This window comes from Haematobia irritans, chromosome 5 (assembly GCF_050003625.1).
Source record: "Haematobia irritans isolate KBUSLIRL chromosome 5, ASM5000362v1, whole genome shotgun sequence".
NCBI lineage: Eukaryota > Metazoa > Arthropoda > Insecta > Diptera > Muscidae > Haematobia > Haematobia irritans.
This window is the reverse complement of record NC_134401.1, coordinates 83,928,658-83,941,709: the sequence shown is the minus strand read 5'-3', so window position 1 is coordinate 83,941,709 and position 13,052 is coordinate 83,928,658. Positions and strand designations below refer to the sequence as shown.

Sequence of the window (13,052 nt, the reverse complement as noted above, 5' to 3'; positions counted from 1 at the left end):
AATCAGATAAAAACTACGGTTTCTAGAAACCCAACGAGTTAAGTCGGGATATCGTTTTAATGGCTATTCTAAAATATGGACCGATACTCACCGCTTTCGGCACACCTCTTTATGACCCGAAAATACCTCTAGATTTCCAATTTCAGACAAATTGGATAAAAACTACGGTTTCTATAAGCCCAAGACCCCAAATCGGGAGGTCGTTTTATATGGGGACCATACCATAACATGGACCGATACTCACAATTTTTGGCACACGTATTTGTGGTCCTACAATACCTCCAGATTTCCAATTTCAGGTAAATTGAATAAAAACTGCGGTTTCTATAAGCCCAAGAAGTAAAATCGGGAGATCGGTCTATATGGGGGCTATACCAAAATATGGACCGATACTCACAATTTTTGACACACGTATTTGTGGTCCTACAATACCTTTAGATTTCCAATTTCAGGTAAATTGAATAAAAACTGTGGTTTCTATAAGCCCAATAAGTAAAATCGGGAGATCGGTCTATATGGGGGCTATACCAAAATATGGACCGATACTCACAATTTTTGGCACACGTATTTGTGGTCCTACAATACCTCCATATTTCCAATTTCAGGTAAATGGAATAAAAACTGCGGTTTCTATAAGCCCAAGAAGTAAAATCGGGAGATCGGTCTATATGGGGGATATACCAAAATATGGACCGATACTCACAATTTTTGACACACGTATTTGTGGTCCTACAATACCTCTAGATTTCCAATTTCAGGTAAATTGAATAAAAACTGCGGTTTCTATAAGCCCAAGAAGTAAAATCGGGAGATCGGTCTATATGGGGGATATACCAAAACATGGACCGATACTCACCATTTTTGGCACACCTCTTTACGGTCATAAAATACCTCTAGATTTCAAATTTCAGGCAAAATGGATGAAAACTACGATTTCTATAAACCCAAGACCCCAAATCGGGAGGTCGGTTTATATGGGGACTATATCAAAACCTGGACCGATATAGCCCATCTTCGAACTTGACCTGCCTGCAGACAAAAGACGAGTTTCTGCAAAATTTCAGGACGATTGCTTCATTGTTGAAAACTGTAGCGTGATTACGACAGACAGACGGACAGACGGACATCGTTATATCGTCTTAGAATTTCTCCCTGATCAAGAATATATATACTTTATATAGTCGGAAATCGGTATTTCGATGTGTTACACACGGAATGACAAACTTATTATACCCCCGTCACCATTCTATGGTGGTGGGTATAAAAAATGAATTAAAAGAACTTCTTGGAAGTGTTTTGAAAGTTTTGCCTTCCTAATTTCTTTGCTGTCGTTAACTCGTTTTTAAAGGACTTTGATAGCATATGAAGAAAAACATATGAAAATCGAAAAATCAAAATTTGCTTCCTGGAAGCAAGTACACAAAACCCAAATTTAAAAGAGAATTGTATTCTCCGCTTCTTTGGCTCGGAATCAATACCAAAATTGTTAAAGTAAAGACAAAATCTTTGGAACCGCGCATGCTGTTTTTCAGTGCAAATTTCATCCGATCCGGTGGCATTTGGTGTACGATGACCTCTAACTGTCATGCAAAAATTAGTCAGTATTGGTTCATAGTTACATAAAAGCTCATCTATATAAACCGATAAAGAACTCAATCTTAAATAGGTAATTTTAAAAAATGTAAGCCGAAAAGGTCCTCAAAGAGGTCATATGCTATATTTGAACATTTTTGCCCATATTTCTAATAATTTACTGATAGTTTATCGAACGAATTTGTATGGTAATAGTAGGTTTAAAGTTCATGTAAACTTTTATGAATATGGGAGTTTATCTTTAATTAACAATCAACAATTTTTTCAGTTAATTAAAAGACGATTTCTTTCTTTCTTTTTTGAAAAATTCATTTAATGAAAAATAATTTTAAAGCAAAAACTATAAGCTTTCCTTGTGAAATTTTTTTATTTTAAAGGAATTTGCCATTATATTGTGTATACTGCCCTTCTAATATTTAGTTCACATAGTCATTTATATTGGGGCACAATTGTCTCGGAATCAAATTAGGAGACTATTTAATGATATTTGTCTGTACATCCATGTATTTTGTAGAACAATGTAGACGAAGATTCGAACCATACGGACCATACAGTTTGTAAGCCAACCCACTATCCACTGAGCTACATAACTGTTATTGTCATTAACAGACAATTATCGTTATAGCCATCAACGCACAACCATTTATAGAGCACCCACAAGCCGATTTAAAGAAATTTTATTTAACAGAAACATACCTTTAGGTTAGGTTAGGTGGCAACCCAATGTATCAGGCTCACTTAGAACTTTTTATAGCCGAGTCCGAACGGCGTTCCACATTGCAGTGAAACCAATTTTTTTTTGTTCCTTTATTGTTCCTCTTGGGAGCATAGGCTTCTACAAGAATTTTGTATCTGCTTTTATCGATACATATAATTTTGATATCATTGTCTTGTTTATTCTTAATAAGTCAGTTTGTATGGTTCTGCGCCATGTGTTTTTGGGTCGTCCTGGTCTTCTCGATCCTTGGGGGTTCCACTCCAGGGCCATTCTAGAGATGGTGTTTGCCGGTTTTCGTAACATATGCCCAATCCATTTCCATTTTCGTCTAGCAATTTGTGTGGTTATTGGTTCTTCATTTACTTTTGTATACATTTCTACATTTGTTATTGTATTGGGCCAGAATATACCACATATCATGTGGATGCATTTGTTGACAAAAGTTTGAATTTTCTGGGCTATGTTTTTAGACATGAGCCATGTTTCGCTTCCATATAGAAGTATTGACTTCACGCACGAATTGAAAATCTTTACTTTTGTGTTCTGAGATATTTGTCTTGTCCTCCATATTTTCTTCAGTCGGCCAAATGCTGATCTGGCTTTTTTCAGCCGATTGTCAACGTCCTCTTCTATACCGTTGTCACTAGACATCATACTACCCAAATAGCAAAAGTTGTTAACAAAAGAAATGGGCCGATTAGAGATGGTGAAGTTGCTATCGGTAGATTGGTTAATAAGCATTGGGAAAGTTTTGCTAATATTTATTTCCAAACCTACTTGTTTTGACATGGCTACGAGGTCGTTTAGCTTATTTAGCATGTCAGAGTGTTTATGGGATAGTAGGCAGATGTCGTCTGCGTACGCTAGGTATTCAAGGTGCCTGTGCATGTTCCATACTATCCCCACTTAGAGAAGCTTTGAAACCCTCAGAAATGTCACCAGCATTACTGAGGTGGGATAATCCACCGCTGAAAAAAATTTTTGTGTTCGGTCGAAGCAGGAATCGAACCCACGACCTTGTGTATGCAAGGCGGGCATGCTAACCATTGCACCACGGTGGCTTCCAAACATACCTTTAGTTGTCCACTTTCTAAAAACTACAACCTATAGAAGCGGAAACATGTTCGGACGATTTCGAAAAAAACGTCCGGCATTACATACTACTATATTAAAAATTTAAAGCCAAACAGAGCGGTGTTTGATATAAACGAAATGGACTGTGATTTTAATAAGAGTTTGAAATTTTCGAAGAAATTCAAAAAATTACATACACGTTTTACAAACAATGTATTTAGCGTGTATGTATCTATAATAACACCAAAGAATCGTATAGTTTAATAGTAATAAACAATGCTTCCCAATGAGTCCACACGCACGGAAAAACCATGTTTGGACATGGTTGCCGCATCCATTTAATGCTTATCTAGAGCATGTAATTGCCGCGAAAACCATGTATTTTGTCTTTGTAAAAATAGTTTTCTAGCGGAGAAAAATGTATGGTGGCAATAAGCATTTGAATGGTTCTGAAATACCGCAAACATGTTCTATCATTTAAATGATGGAATTTGAGACCATTAAATGGTCGGGAAAATCATGTACCTGACCATTCAATTTTTCTACTTTTTTACAGGGAAAAAAGTATTTTTGTAGGTTAAGTATAGACATGTCTGGAACCATTACATGGCCATAAAGACCATTTACATTTTTTTCGTGACCATTTAATTTTTTAACTTTTTTGCAGCGAAAAGAATTTTATGAAAACATTGACACGATTTTTATTTTGCGCGTCAGTCGTGTGTTGATTGTTTCTTGGGATGGATGGAGAATACGGATTTACTGTTTTGTGTTAATTTATTTATTCAGAAGTGACAGGTGATTTTATGTGAACACAAAAAAGGAAAGTGTAATTGAAAAAATGTACCTGCTTTTTGTTCTGCATTTTGCTATATGGATCATTTATTTTTATTTGCAGTTACATGATGTCTGCGTTTGTACATTTGATGGGCACGATGTAAATATGGAATAATTACTTATTGTTGAAATTGAAATAAAATAGAGTGTGTAAAAATATATGTTGTTTGCTTGAACGGCATTATAAATACAAATAAACAATGAATTAATTTATAAATAAATAAAAACAAACAAATAAAGTTAATTTTGTGTTTTCTTTTCTCAAGTGGCGTCCTTTTTTCAACGATGAAAAAGGTTTTCTCATAAAGATCAAAACATTTTAGGTTGTGGCCATGTTCTTTTAACTAGGAGAAAAACATTTTTAATGAATACCATAACATTTTAAATCGTGACCATTGTCTTTTCTTTCAAACAAAATTCTTTTTATCAATATAATAACATTTTAGATGAGGACAATTATATTTTTCTTAGAACCATGTTCACTGAGCCAACATGGTTGCAGGTTAAAATATTACATGGTCGCCGCAAACATAGCTGCTATCATATTATTTTGCTCTTCGAATATGATTGTGACAATCATGTTTCTTCTCTGCGTGCAAGAAATGACATTTCCATTGTCAAAACCTGTTAAAGCTCTCTATTCACCAAACAAACATCTTACCAGCAGGTTACCCACTCTAATGTTTACTATTAAATATGCATAGAGAAACTTTATTTTGTACACACAATATCTATTCATCTCTTCATCTTCATCATTAGTTTCAAAGACAACCTTGAGTGGAAAGGTGCCACTTCACATACTTTATCGGGTTTATTCGAATGAAGTGGAAGAATTAGACGGCGGCAAGCAATGCGTTTGATGAAAAAAACAATTATTGTGGCCTTTGGTCTGGTCATAGCATCTCTGGTGCAAAAGTACAGGCAACTGCAATATCCACTGCCGCCACCAGATATAGATTTGAATAAATACTGGGGACCCGGTAGTGGAGATGGCTATAAGGAGAATGTGGCTATTAAAGCTTTCGATATTTCCGTTCAACCAGAGGTGAGTAACACCAGTCAAAAAGTCAGATTATTGCATTGGCTTGCATTTTCCTATCAAACAAATCGGCCTTGTTTAATTAAAAATTATCAACAAACCAGTTAGGAAACTCTAACGTCGATTGGGCTTTAGAGGAATGAGCACTTTCGTAGAGTTGTGCAGGTGAGTGAAATTTCAATCGCGCTCTTAATGGAATTTATTTCAGTCCCAGTACGTTCTCACTAAGTTGATAAAAGTTCTGAGGGGAATTAAAATCGTGAACCACGACCATTTTGCTGTAAAATATTTATGTACATTTTTTGTTTATAAATTTTTATGATTTTTTTATGATTTTTAAAGCTTTCTAACGCTTGTCTGAAACGTTTGACCTCAAATATTTTCAAAAATTCTTAACTTTTCTTGAATGGATTTAGCATATTTTCGACAAAATTTAAATAATTTATACCATTTTATTAATACGTACTCTGTTTTTAAATTATTTTAAAGTTAAAATTACCCATTAAGAATATGAAAAAAAAAGATAGTTATAAAAAATTGAATTATTTAATAGAACTTCCTGTAGTTAAAATCTTTGGGAGGACATTTTTGGAAGTGCTTCAAAAGTTGTGCCTTTAGAACAACTTCCAAATTTGTTTACAGGGAAATAACACGGAAACTACAATTTTAAAGATGTTGAATTTTTTTAATTTTTCTCAAAATTTTATTTCTTAGAAAATTATCTTAAAATTTTATTAATATAGAAAATTTTCTCAAAATTTTATTTATATAGAAAATGTTGTCAACATTTTTAAATTTCTAGAAAATGATCTTAAAATTTTATTTTCACTCTGAAATGAGTAATATAAAGAGAAAAATGATTGATTTAATAAAATTATCTTCAAAGTGATTGATATATTGAATTGCTTCTTTCTTAATAATATAGATTTCTTTCTTCTTTCTTAATAATATAGATTCGTGGTATTTTCAGGTTATCGAAGACTTAAAATTGCAACTAAGTAGACCCATAAATCTACATGAACCATTGGAAGGTGTGGCCTTCGAATATGGTTTCAATTCAAATTATTTGCAGAAGATCATAAAATATTGGCGTGATGATTATTTGCCAAAATGGGAAGAACGCGAAAAATATCTTAAAAAATTCGACCATTTCCAAACGGAAATTCAGGGGTAAGTCGATATACGATATATATACCAGCTACACCTAAAGAATAAAAATGACTTCCTCAAAAAAGAAATTTTATATTCTTGAGGTGTTATAAAGTATTTTCAATGCGAAATATTGGACATATTAGTCTGTAAGGATGTATAGATGCTATAGACTTCAAATAAAAAAATAATCTCGAATTTGTGACAAAATGTGCAACAATTGCCTACAATATTATTTACTTGTTTTTTTTTTAACCTTAAAAGAAAACTTCGTTTGTCTAACATTTCACTGTTCAGAAAAAAGTGTGTAGTGGAAGAGTTGCCATGCAGATATCAGTTCTTATACCTTCCTCCATAGGAAGGGAATTACTAACTTTGTCATTCCGTTCGTAACACATCGAAATATTCGCCTCAGACCCCATAAAGTATATTCTGGGTCATGATGAAATTCTGAGTCGATCTAGCCATGTCGTTCCGACCGTCTATGGAAATCACGCAAACTTCCGAACGAAACAAGCTATCGACTTGATGTAGGCTGGATGGTATTGCAAATGGACTATATCGGAACCCTAGGTATAACCTAAAAGGTATATTGGTCCATACACGCTCACAAAAAATCGCTTCTGTAACATATACTCCTAAACATATTTTGCTTCAATCATATATATTTTTGGGTATTGCCCAAACATTTATATGTTTGATCTCTTCCAATATATAATATGTTTGAAAGCATATTGGTCTAAACAATATATGTTTGGGTAGTCTAAGTTCCAAACATTTTGTATTTTTGCATCCAAATTCAATAATGTTGTCTTCCAAAAAACAATATGTTATTATGTGAACATATAATATGTTTGGAAGCATTTTGCACCCAAAAATATTATATGCTTAAAAAAATTTCTCCCAAACAATATTGTGCTCAAAATTTTATTTATTTATTTATATATTTACCATCATAATGAATTATGAAAATAAACAGGTAATATAGGTGCTAACAACATAGGTTTCGACCTGAATGCTCAAAATTTTGTTTCTGCCCAATTGTATATTCCCCCACATCTTTCTCACTTCCACGAGATTTTTTAGTTCTTAGCACCTTTTTCTGTAATACAAACATTGTAGAAGAAATTATTCAATTGTATGATTTTTTTTTTATTTTAATTTGCCTTTTGCCGGACGGGGATTCGAACAGCGGTTTGTAAGGATCAAAGGAGTAGCTGATCAATTGCCCAAGGAAAAATAAAATGTTAATTTTGTAATAACAAGCAACAACCACCAACTTAATTCAATATCGCTCCCTGTTAAATAGCGCTCCAAGCTACTAAACACATATATGTTTATAGGCTATTTCTAAATTAATATATGTTTGCATCCAAGCATATTATATTTACAAACATTTTATGTCCCAAACATAATATGTTCTAACATATTAACATATATGTCCCAAACATGTTATGCTAGTTTATGAACATTATATGCTTGCACTCAAAAATATTGTGATTAAAAATTTGTGTTCCAAACATATAATGTTTATAGCCAAACATATGAAAAACAGTCTTTTTCATCCGTGTAATTATATATACCCCCATAGAAACCGGTCCCCGGATTTGACCTCCAGAACTTCTGGAAGGAGCAAATTTCATCTGATCCAGTTGAAATGTGAACCTATAATTACCATGCGACAATTGGTTCTTATAGGTTCGAAGTTAGCTTGTTTCCTTTGGAAGTTAGCGTGATTTCAACAGATCGACGGGCGGACATCACTAAACTGTATGGAGTCTGAGACCAATACTTCAATGTGTTACGAACAGAATGACAAAGTTAGTATACCCCCATCCTATGCGGGAGCGTAGGTACGTTGTTAAACTGATGCTAAAATTATATTAAGTTTATTGCAAGACTGTTCTATGCTTTAGATTATTTTTTAATCTTTTTTTAAGAAGATTTCCACAAACCAAAAAAATTTTCTTTGTTTTAAGAATGTCTCAATAATTTTATAAACTCAAAAAAAAGTGAATTCTCTATTTCACTAAAGCCAATTTAACTTTATTTTATTTCATGGAATTATTATGTTTGGAAAAAGTTTCCTTTACTCTAATAATTTTTTGTGTGCTTTAGTTAAATTAACTAAAACCTAGGAATAAAATATACACAAATGAAGGATAAAGATTAACTGAATTCGTGTCTTCCACAAAATATTTCAGTATTTCTTTAAATTTTCAACTTTTACTACAAATGAGTTCATCATGAACTTCGTATGTCACTAAGGTCATTCTTGCAATTTTAAACTCCAATTTTTTCCTTCAAACTACAAAATTTTCTTTAACAAGTGAAAAAACTTAATTATGTCTAATATATTTTCTTGATTTTGTCGAAAAATATTTACTTATTTTTGTGATATCGGCGTGATGCCAGCGTTTGTAATACTTTTTAGTTCTAAAAATGTTCAAAATGTTCAAAATGTTCTAAAATTAACCGAAAGTTTTCTTCCTGGTTCACTCTTCACTGTTGTTTTTTTCAGTGTGGGTATAAATTTCAATGACCGTATACCGTATATAAGATTCCGTGTCCTTAAAATTCGAATGTAAATTTTGCTTAGCATAGAAGTTGTATTTCTCTGATTTTTCCTTCTCCAAAAGTCGATAAACTTTCCAATGAAGTCATCTTTCCCTTATAACTAAGTGATTCGATTGAAAATTGAGTATATTTACATGAAAGAACATTTTTTTGTACTAAGGTCAACTTGGCTATGATAATTCTGAAAAATCTTTCAAAACTGATATAATTGTCTTTCGACTTCCCAGCAAAAAAATTTGGAAGTTCTTCTAAAGGCACGACTTTAAAAGCGCTTCCAAAACTATCCTCCCAAAGATGTTCTTTATTTTAACTACACAGGAAGTTCTTTTAATTAAATTTTTTATAACTTGGTTTTTTCATATTTTTGATGGGAAATTTTAACTTTTTTTGTTTCAAATAGATTAAAAACAGAGTAAGAATTAATAAAATGGGACAAATTATTAAAATTTTGTCGATAAAAATTATAAATCCATTCTAGAAAAATTGAGAATTTTTGAAAATATTTCAGGTCAAACGTTTCAGACAGGCGTTAGAATGCATTAAAAATCATAAAAAAAAAACACTATAAAATTATTTATTTGGCAAAATATCACAAAATTTTTAAATTAACATCCAAAACACTGAATTCTAATCACACCTTAAGAAGTGATGCGAATTCAGTGCAACGGCTGTTGAAATGATGGACATCTGTCTTATGACAAGCCCGCGTTAAATTCATCGCTTCTGTGCCAATTTTGCACCACTTCCGGATCCAAAGAGAACATTTTCACTACTTTTGTGGCGACGCTTTTTTTGCTGGGTTGTTGATTCCAATGCTAACATATATATGTAAATAATCGAGTAAGTTCAATGGTTAAAACTGGAAGTTCCTTTAAGTAATAGTACTTTTAGTTAATGTGGTATCACAATGGACTGAATAGTCTATGTGAGCCTGACAATAAATTGGGCTGCCACTTTAACATAACCTAACTCAAAAAAAGTTTACTTGAATCCCTTAAGGATTTTGGTCTCCGAGCCGCTTCGGCTTCTTTAAAATAAAGAAATTTTTTAGCGACCTATCTGGCTTTAAATCTAGGATCTATAAAATTAAAATTAGGATACAGATCTCATTTATCGAATTTATAAAGCTATTCACGTACAAATGCCAGTTTAAAAATCCAAATTATAACGGATACTTTAAAGTAAAAAATGTTTCAATATTTCAGTTAATTTAAGGACAACTTCTTTTAATCAAAAATATGTTTCTTTACTTTATTGAAAATTAATCTTAGTTCAAAGACATGGGACTTTAATGGGGTATTCCGGGAAAAAGAAATAAATTTAAAAGAAATGTTTATAGAACAACTTCCAAATTTCTCAAAATATTAAATATTATGTAGTTTTGTTATATCGGCGTTTGTAATACAGTTTAGTTAAAAATTTCTAAAATTAACCTACATTTTCTTTCCTGGTGGATTTACTTTTTTTAGTGTAATTAAAAAATGTAAGTAAATTGTGACATTATGGAAATCTCAAAAATGGATTACAGTCTAATTCAATTTTCGTACGAGGTAGTTAATTTTTTACTTTTTTTCTGTGCACCTTTCTTAAAATATTCCAAAATGGAGAATTCCAAAACTGCCCAGCAAAAAATGGAGCACTATATCAGCAGGAATGGAAGGAAGAGAGGCAGTACCAACTGCTTACAAATCAACCGAATCAGCGCTGATTTTTGTGCTTCTACATAGCACTGATATAATTGCTCATTTTAATAGAAATATTGCTCAGAAGTGATATACAATCTTGAGTATTGCATTGTTGGTGTGAAGGAAAACAGAACTACCTTTCATGCATCTATACTGCATGAATTGGTTGCAATAACGTAAACGAATGATCATAAAAGAGCAACTAAACTCTTACTGCTGAAGTATTTTTTGCTGGGTGACCTTTGTATCTTAATTTCATTTTTATAGCAACTAATGTAAAGTTCGGCTCATTTCATTAAATGTCTTTGTTTCGAAATCCCTAAGAGAAAGTCAATTCTTTGGATGCAAGTATAATTAAGGACTGTTATTATATAGACACTTGGTAATCATTGATGTTATCTCTCATTTGTATTATCACTTCCTTCTTTTATTCATTATAGACTAAAGATTCATTTTATTCATGAAAAACCTAAAAATGTGAAAAAGAAAGTCCTACCTCTATTGATTTTACATGGCTGGCCTGGCTCGGTGCGAGAGTTCTATGATATTATTCCAATGCTGACTACACCTAGTGAGTATAATGATTACGTTTTTGAAGTCATTGCTCCTAGTTTGCCCGGTTATGGTTGGTCCCAGGTAAATATTTTCTAATATATTTTAAACAGAAATTTTTCTAAAACTTTCTTTCTGCTTATTTTAGGCCGCATCTAAGAAACACATGGACACCTCACAAATAGCTGTTATTCTCCGCAATCTTATGGTGCGTTTGGGACATGAGAAATTCATAATTCATGGTGGTGATTGGGGTTCTATCATTGGTTCCAACTTGGCTGCACTCTTTCCACAAAATACTCTGGCTTATCATTCCAACTTTTGCGTCAATTTTAGTCCACTTGGTATAATTAATGGCATCATCTCTAGATTAGTCCCAAGTTTCTTCTATGACAAGAAATATTCTAAATTCTTTAAAACAACACGAGAACATTTCTCCTATGTTTTAGAAGAATTTGGTTATGTTCATTTGCAAGCAACTAAACCCGATACCATTGGCAGTGTTCTGTCACATAATGCTATTGGTTTGGCCGCCTATATCCTTGAAAAGTTCTCGTCATGGACTAATAACGAATTTAAACATTTGAACGATGGTGGTTTGACCAAACATTACACCTTAGATAGTCTACTTGACAACATTATGATCTACTACATCACCAATTCCATAACCACATCGCAGCGTTTGTATGCAGAAAATGTTTCGAAATCATTTTTGGGAAATGACCTAGAAAGAGTAGCCGTCAAGGCCCCAGCTGGTTGTGCCCACTTTCTACATGATCTGGATCATCACACCGATTACCAGCTAAAGAGCAAGTTTATAAATCTCATCCATACCACATACTATGAGGATGGTGGTCATTTTGTTGCAATGGAAGTGCCAAGGATGTTGTACGAAGATATTATACAATTTATTAAAAAGGCTAATCTGTAATGGAATTTTCTCCAACAAAAAATACGGCCTTTTTGGCTAAATCTCATATATTTTTTTACTTAAAAATATTGTGTATATAATTTAATTTAAAATTGTAACAAATCATATTGAAATTTAAAGGATAATTATCGTCTACAACCCTATCAACGAAGCTACAAAGTAGATCTAATTTCAAATTTTTATTTTCCGTTTAATTTTGGAATTTTTGTTTGGCTTGAGGTCATGAACTAATGAAAAAGCTAGTGTTGTTAATAAAATAATTAAAAATTAAAAACCACATGACAAGCCAAACAAAAATCCCAAAATTTTTATTTTCCCTAGTCCATATTGTAGTAGTTAATAAAAATATATAAGGATAAGGAAAATATTTGAGATTTTTTTGATGCCTTTAACGAATTTAAATAGCTGGAAAAATGGAATTGTTATGTTTGGAGAAAGCTTCATTTACTCTAATAAATGCTTGCATACGCCAGTTAAATGAACTGAAAAACGAGAAAAAAATGTACACAAATGAAGCATAAAGATTTAATCAATTAGTACTTCTCACAAAATAGTTCATTATATCTTTAAATATGTAAATTTTACTACAAATGCGCAAATCTTGAACTTCGTATGGCACCAAAGACCTTCTTGCAATTTTTAACTCCAATTTTTTCCTTCAAACTATAAAATTTTCTTGAACAAGTGAACACACTTAACTATGCCTACTAAAATTTCTTGAATTTGTCGCAAAATATAATTATTTTTGTGATATTGGTGTGACGTCAGCGTTTCTAATACAGATTAGTTAAAATTTTCTACAAATAATCCAGATTTTCTAAAATTAACCAAAATTGTTCTTCCTGGTGGGTTCACTGTTTTTTCAGTGTGTGTTGGTTCAAAAATAATTTTTTTTAT

The 13,052-nt window shown here is 32.3% G+C and overlaps 1 protein-coding gene across 1 annotated transcript; it reads left to right on the top strand.

Annotated features, from left to right (window-relative positions):
- The first annotated feature begins 4,976 nt into the window (after positions 1–4,976).
- LOC142240518 (juvenile hormone epoxide hydrolase 1-like) lies at positions 4,977–12,520 on the top strand. The gene is made up of 4 exons (XM_075312221.1): positions 4,977–5,267; positions 6,232–6,431; positions 11,113–11,308; positions 11,373–12,520. Exons 1-4 carry the CDS (start codon positions 5,073–5,075, stop codon positions 12,153–12,155), a joined length of 1,374 nt encoding a protein of 457 aa, XP_075168336.1. The 5' UTR covers positions 4,977–5,072; the 3' UTR covers positions 12,156–12,520.
- The last annotated feature ends 532 nt before the right edge of the window (positions 12,521–13,052 follow it).

Excerpts from the sequence above, each read along its gene's own strand:
- LOC142240518 (XM_075312221.1), top strand. The coding sequence starts at position 5,073 with ATGCGTTTGATGAAAAAAACAATTATTGTGGCCTTTGGTCTGGTCATA. Across the intron at positions 5,268-6,231 it reads ATATTTCCGTTCAACCAGAG|GTTATCGAAGACTTAAAATT; the intron begins GTGAGTAACACC and ends TGGTATTTTCAG. Across the intron at positions 6,432-11,112 it reads TTCCAAACGGAAATTCAGGG|ACTAAAGATTCATTTTATTC; the intron begins GTAAGTCGATAT and ends TATTCATTATAG.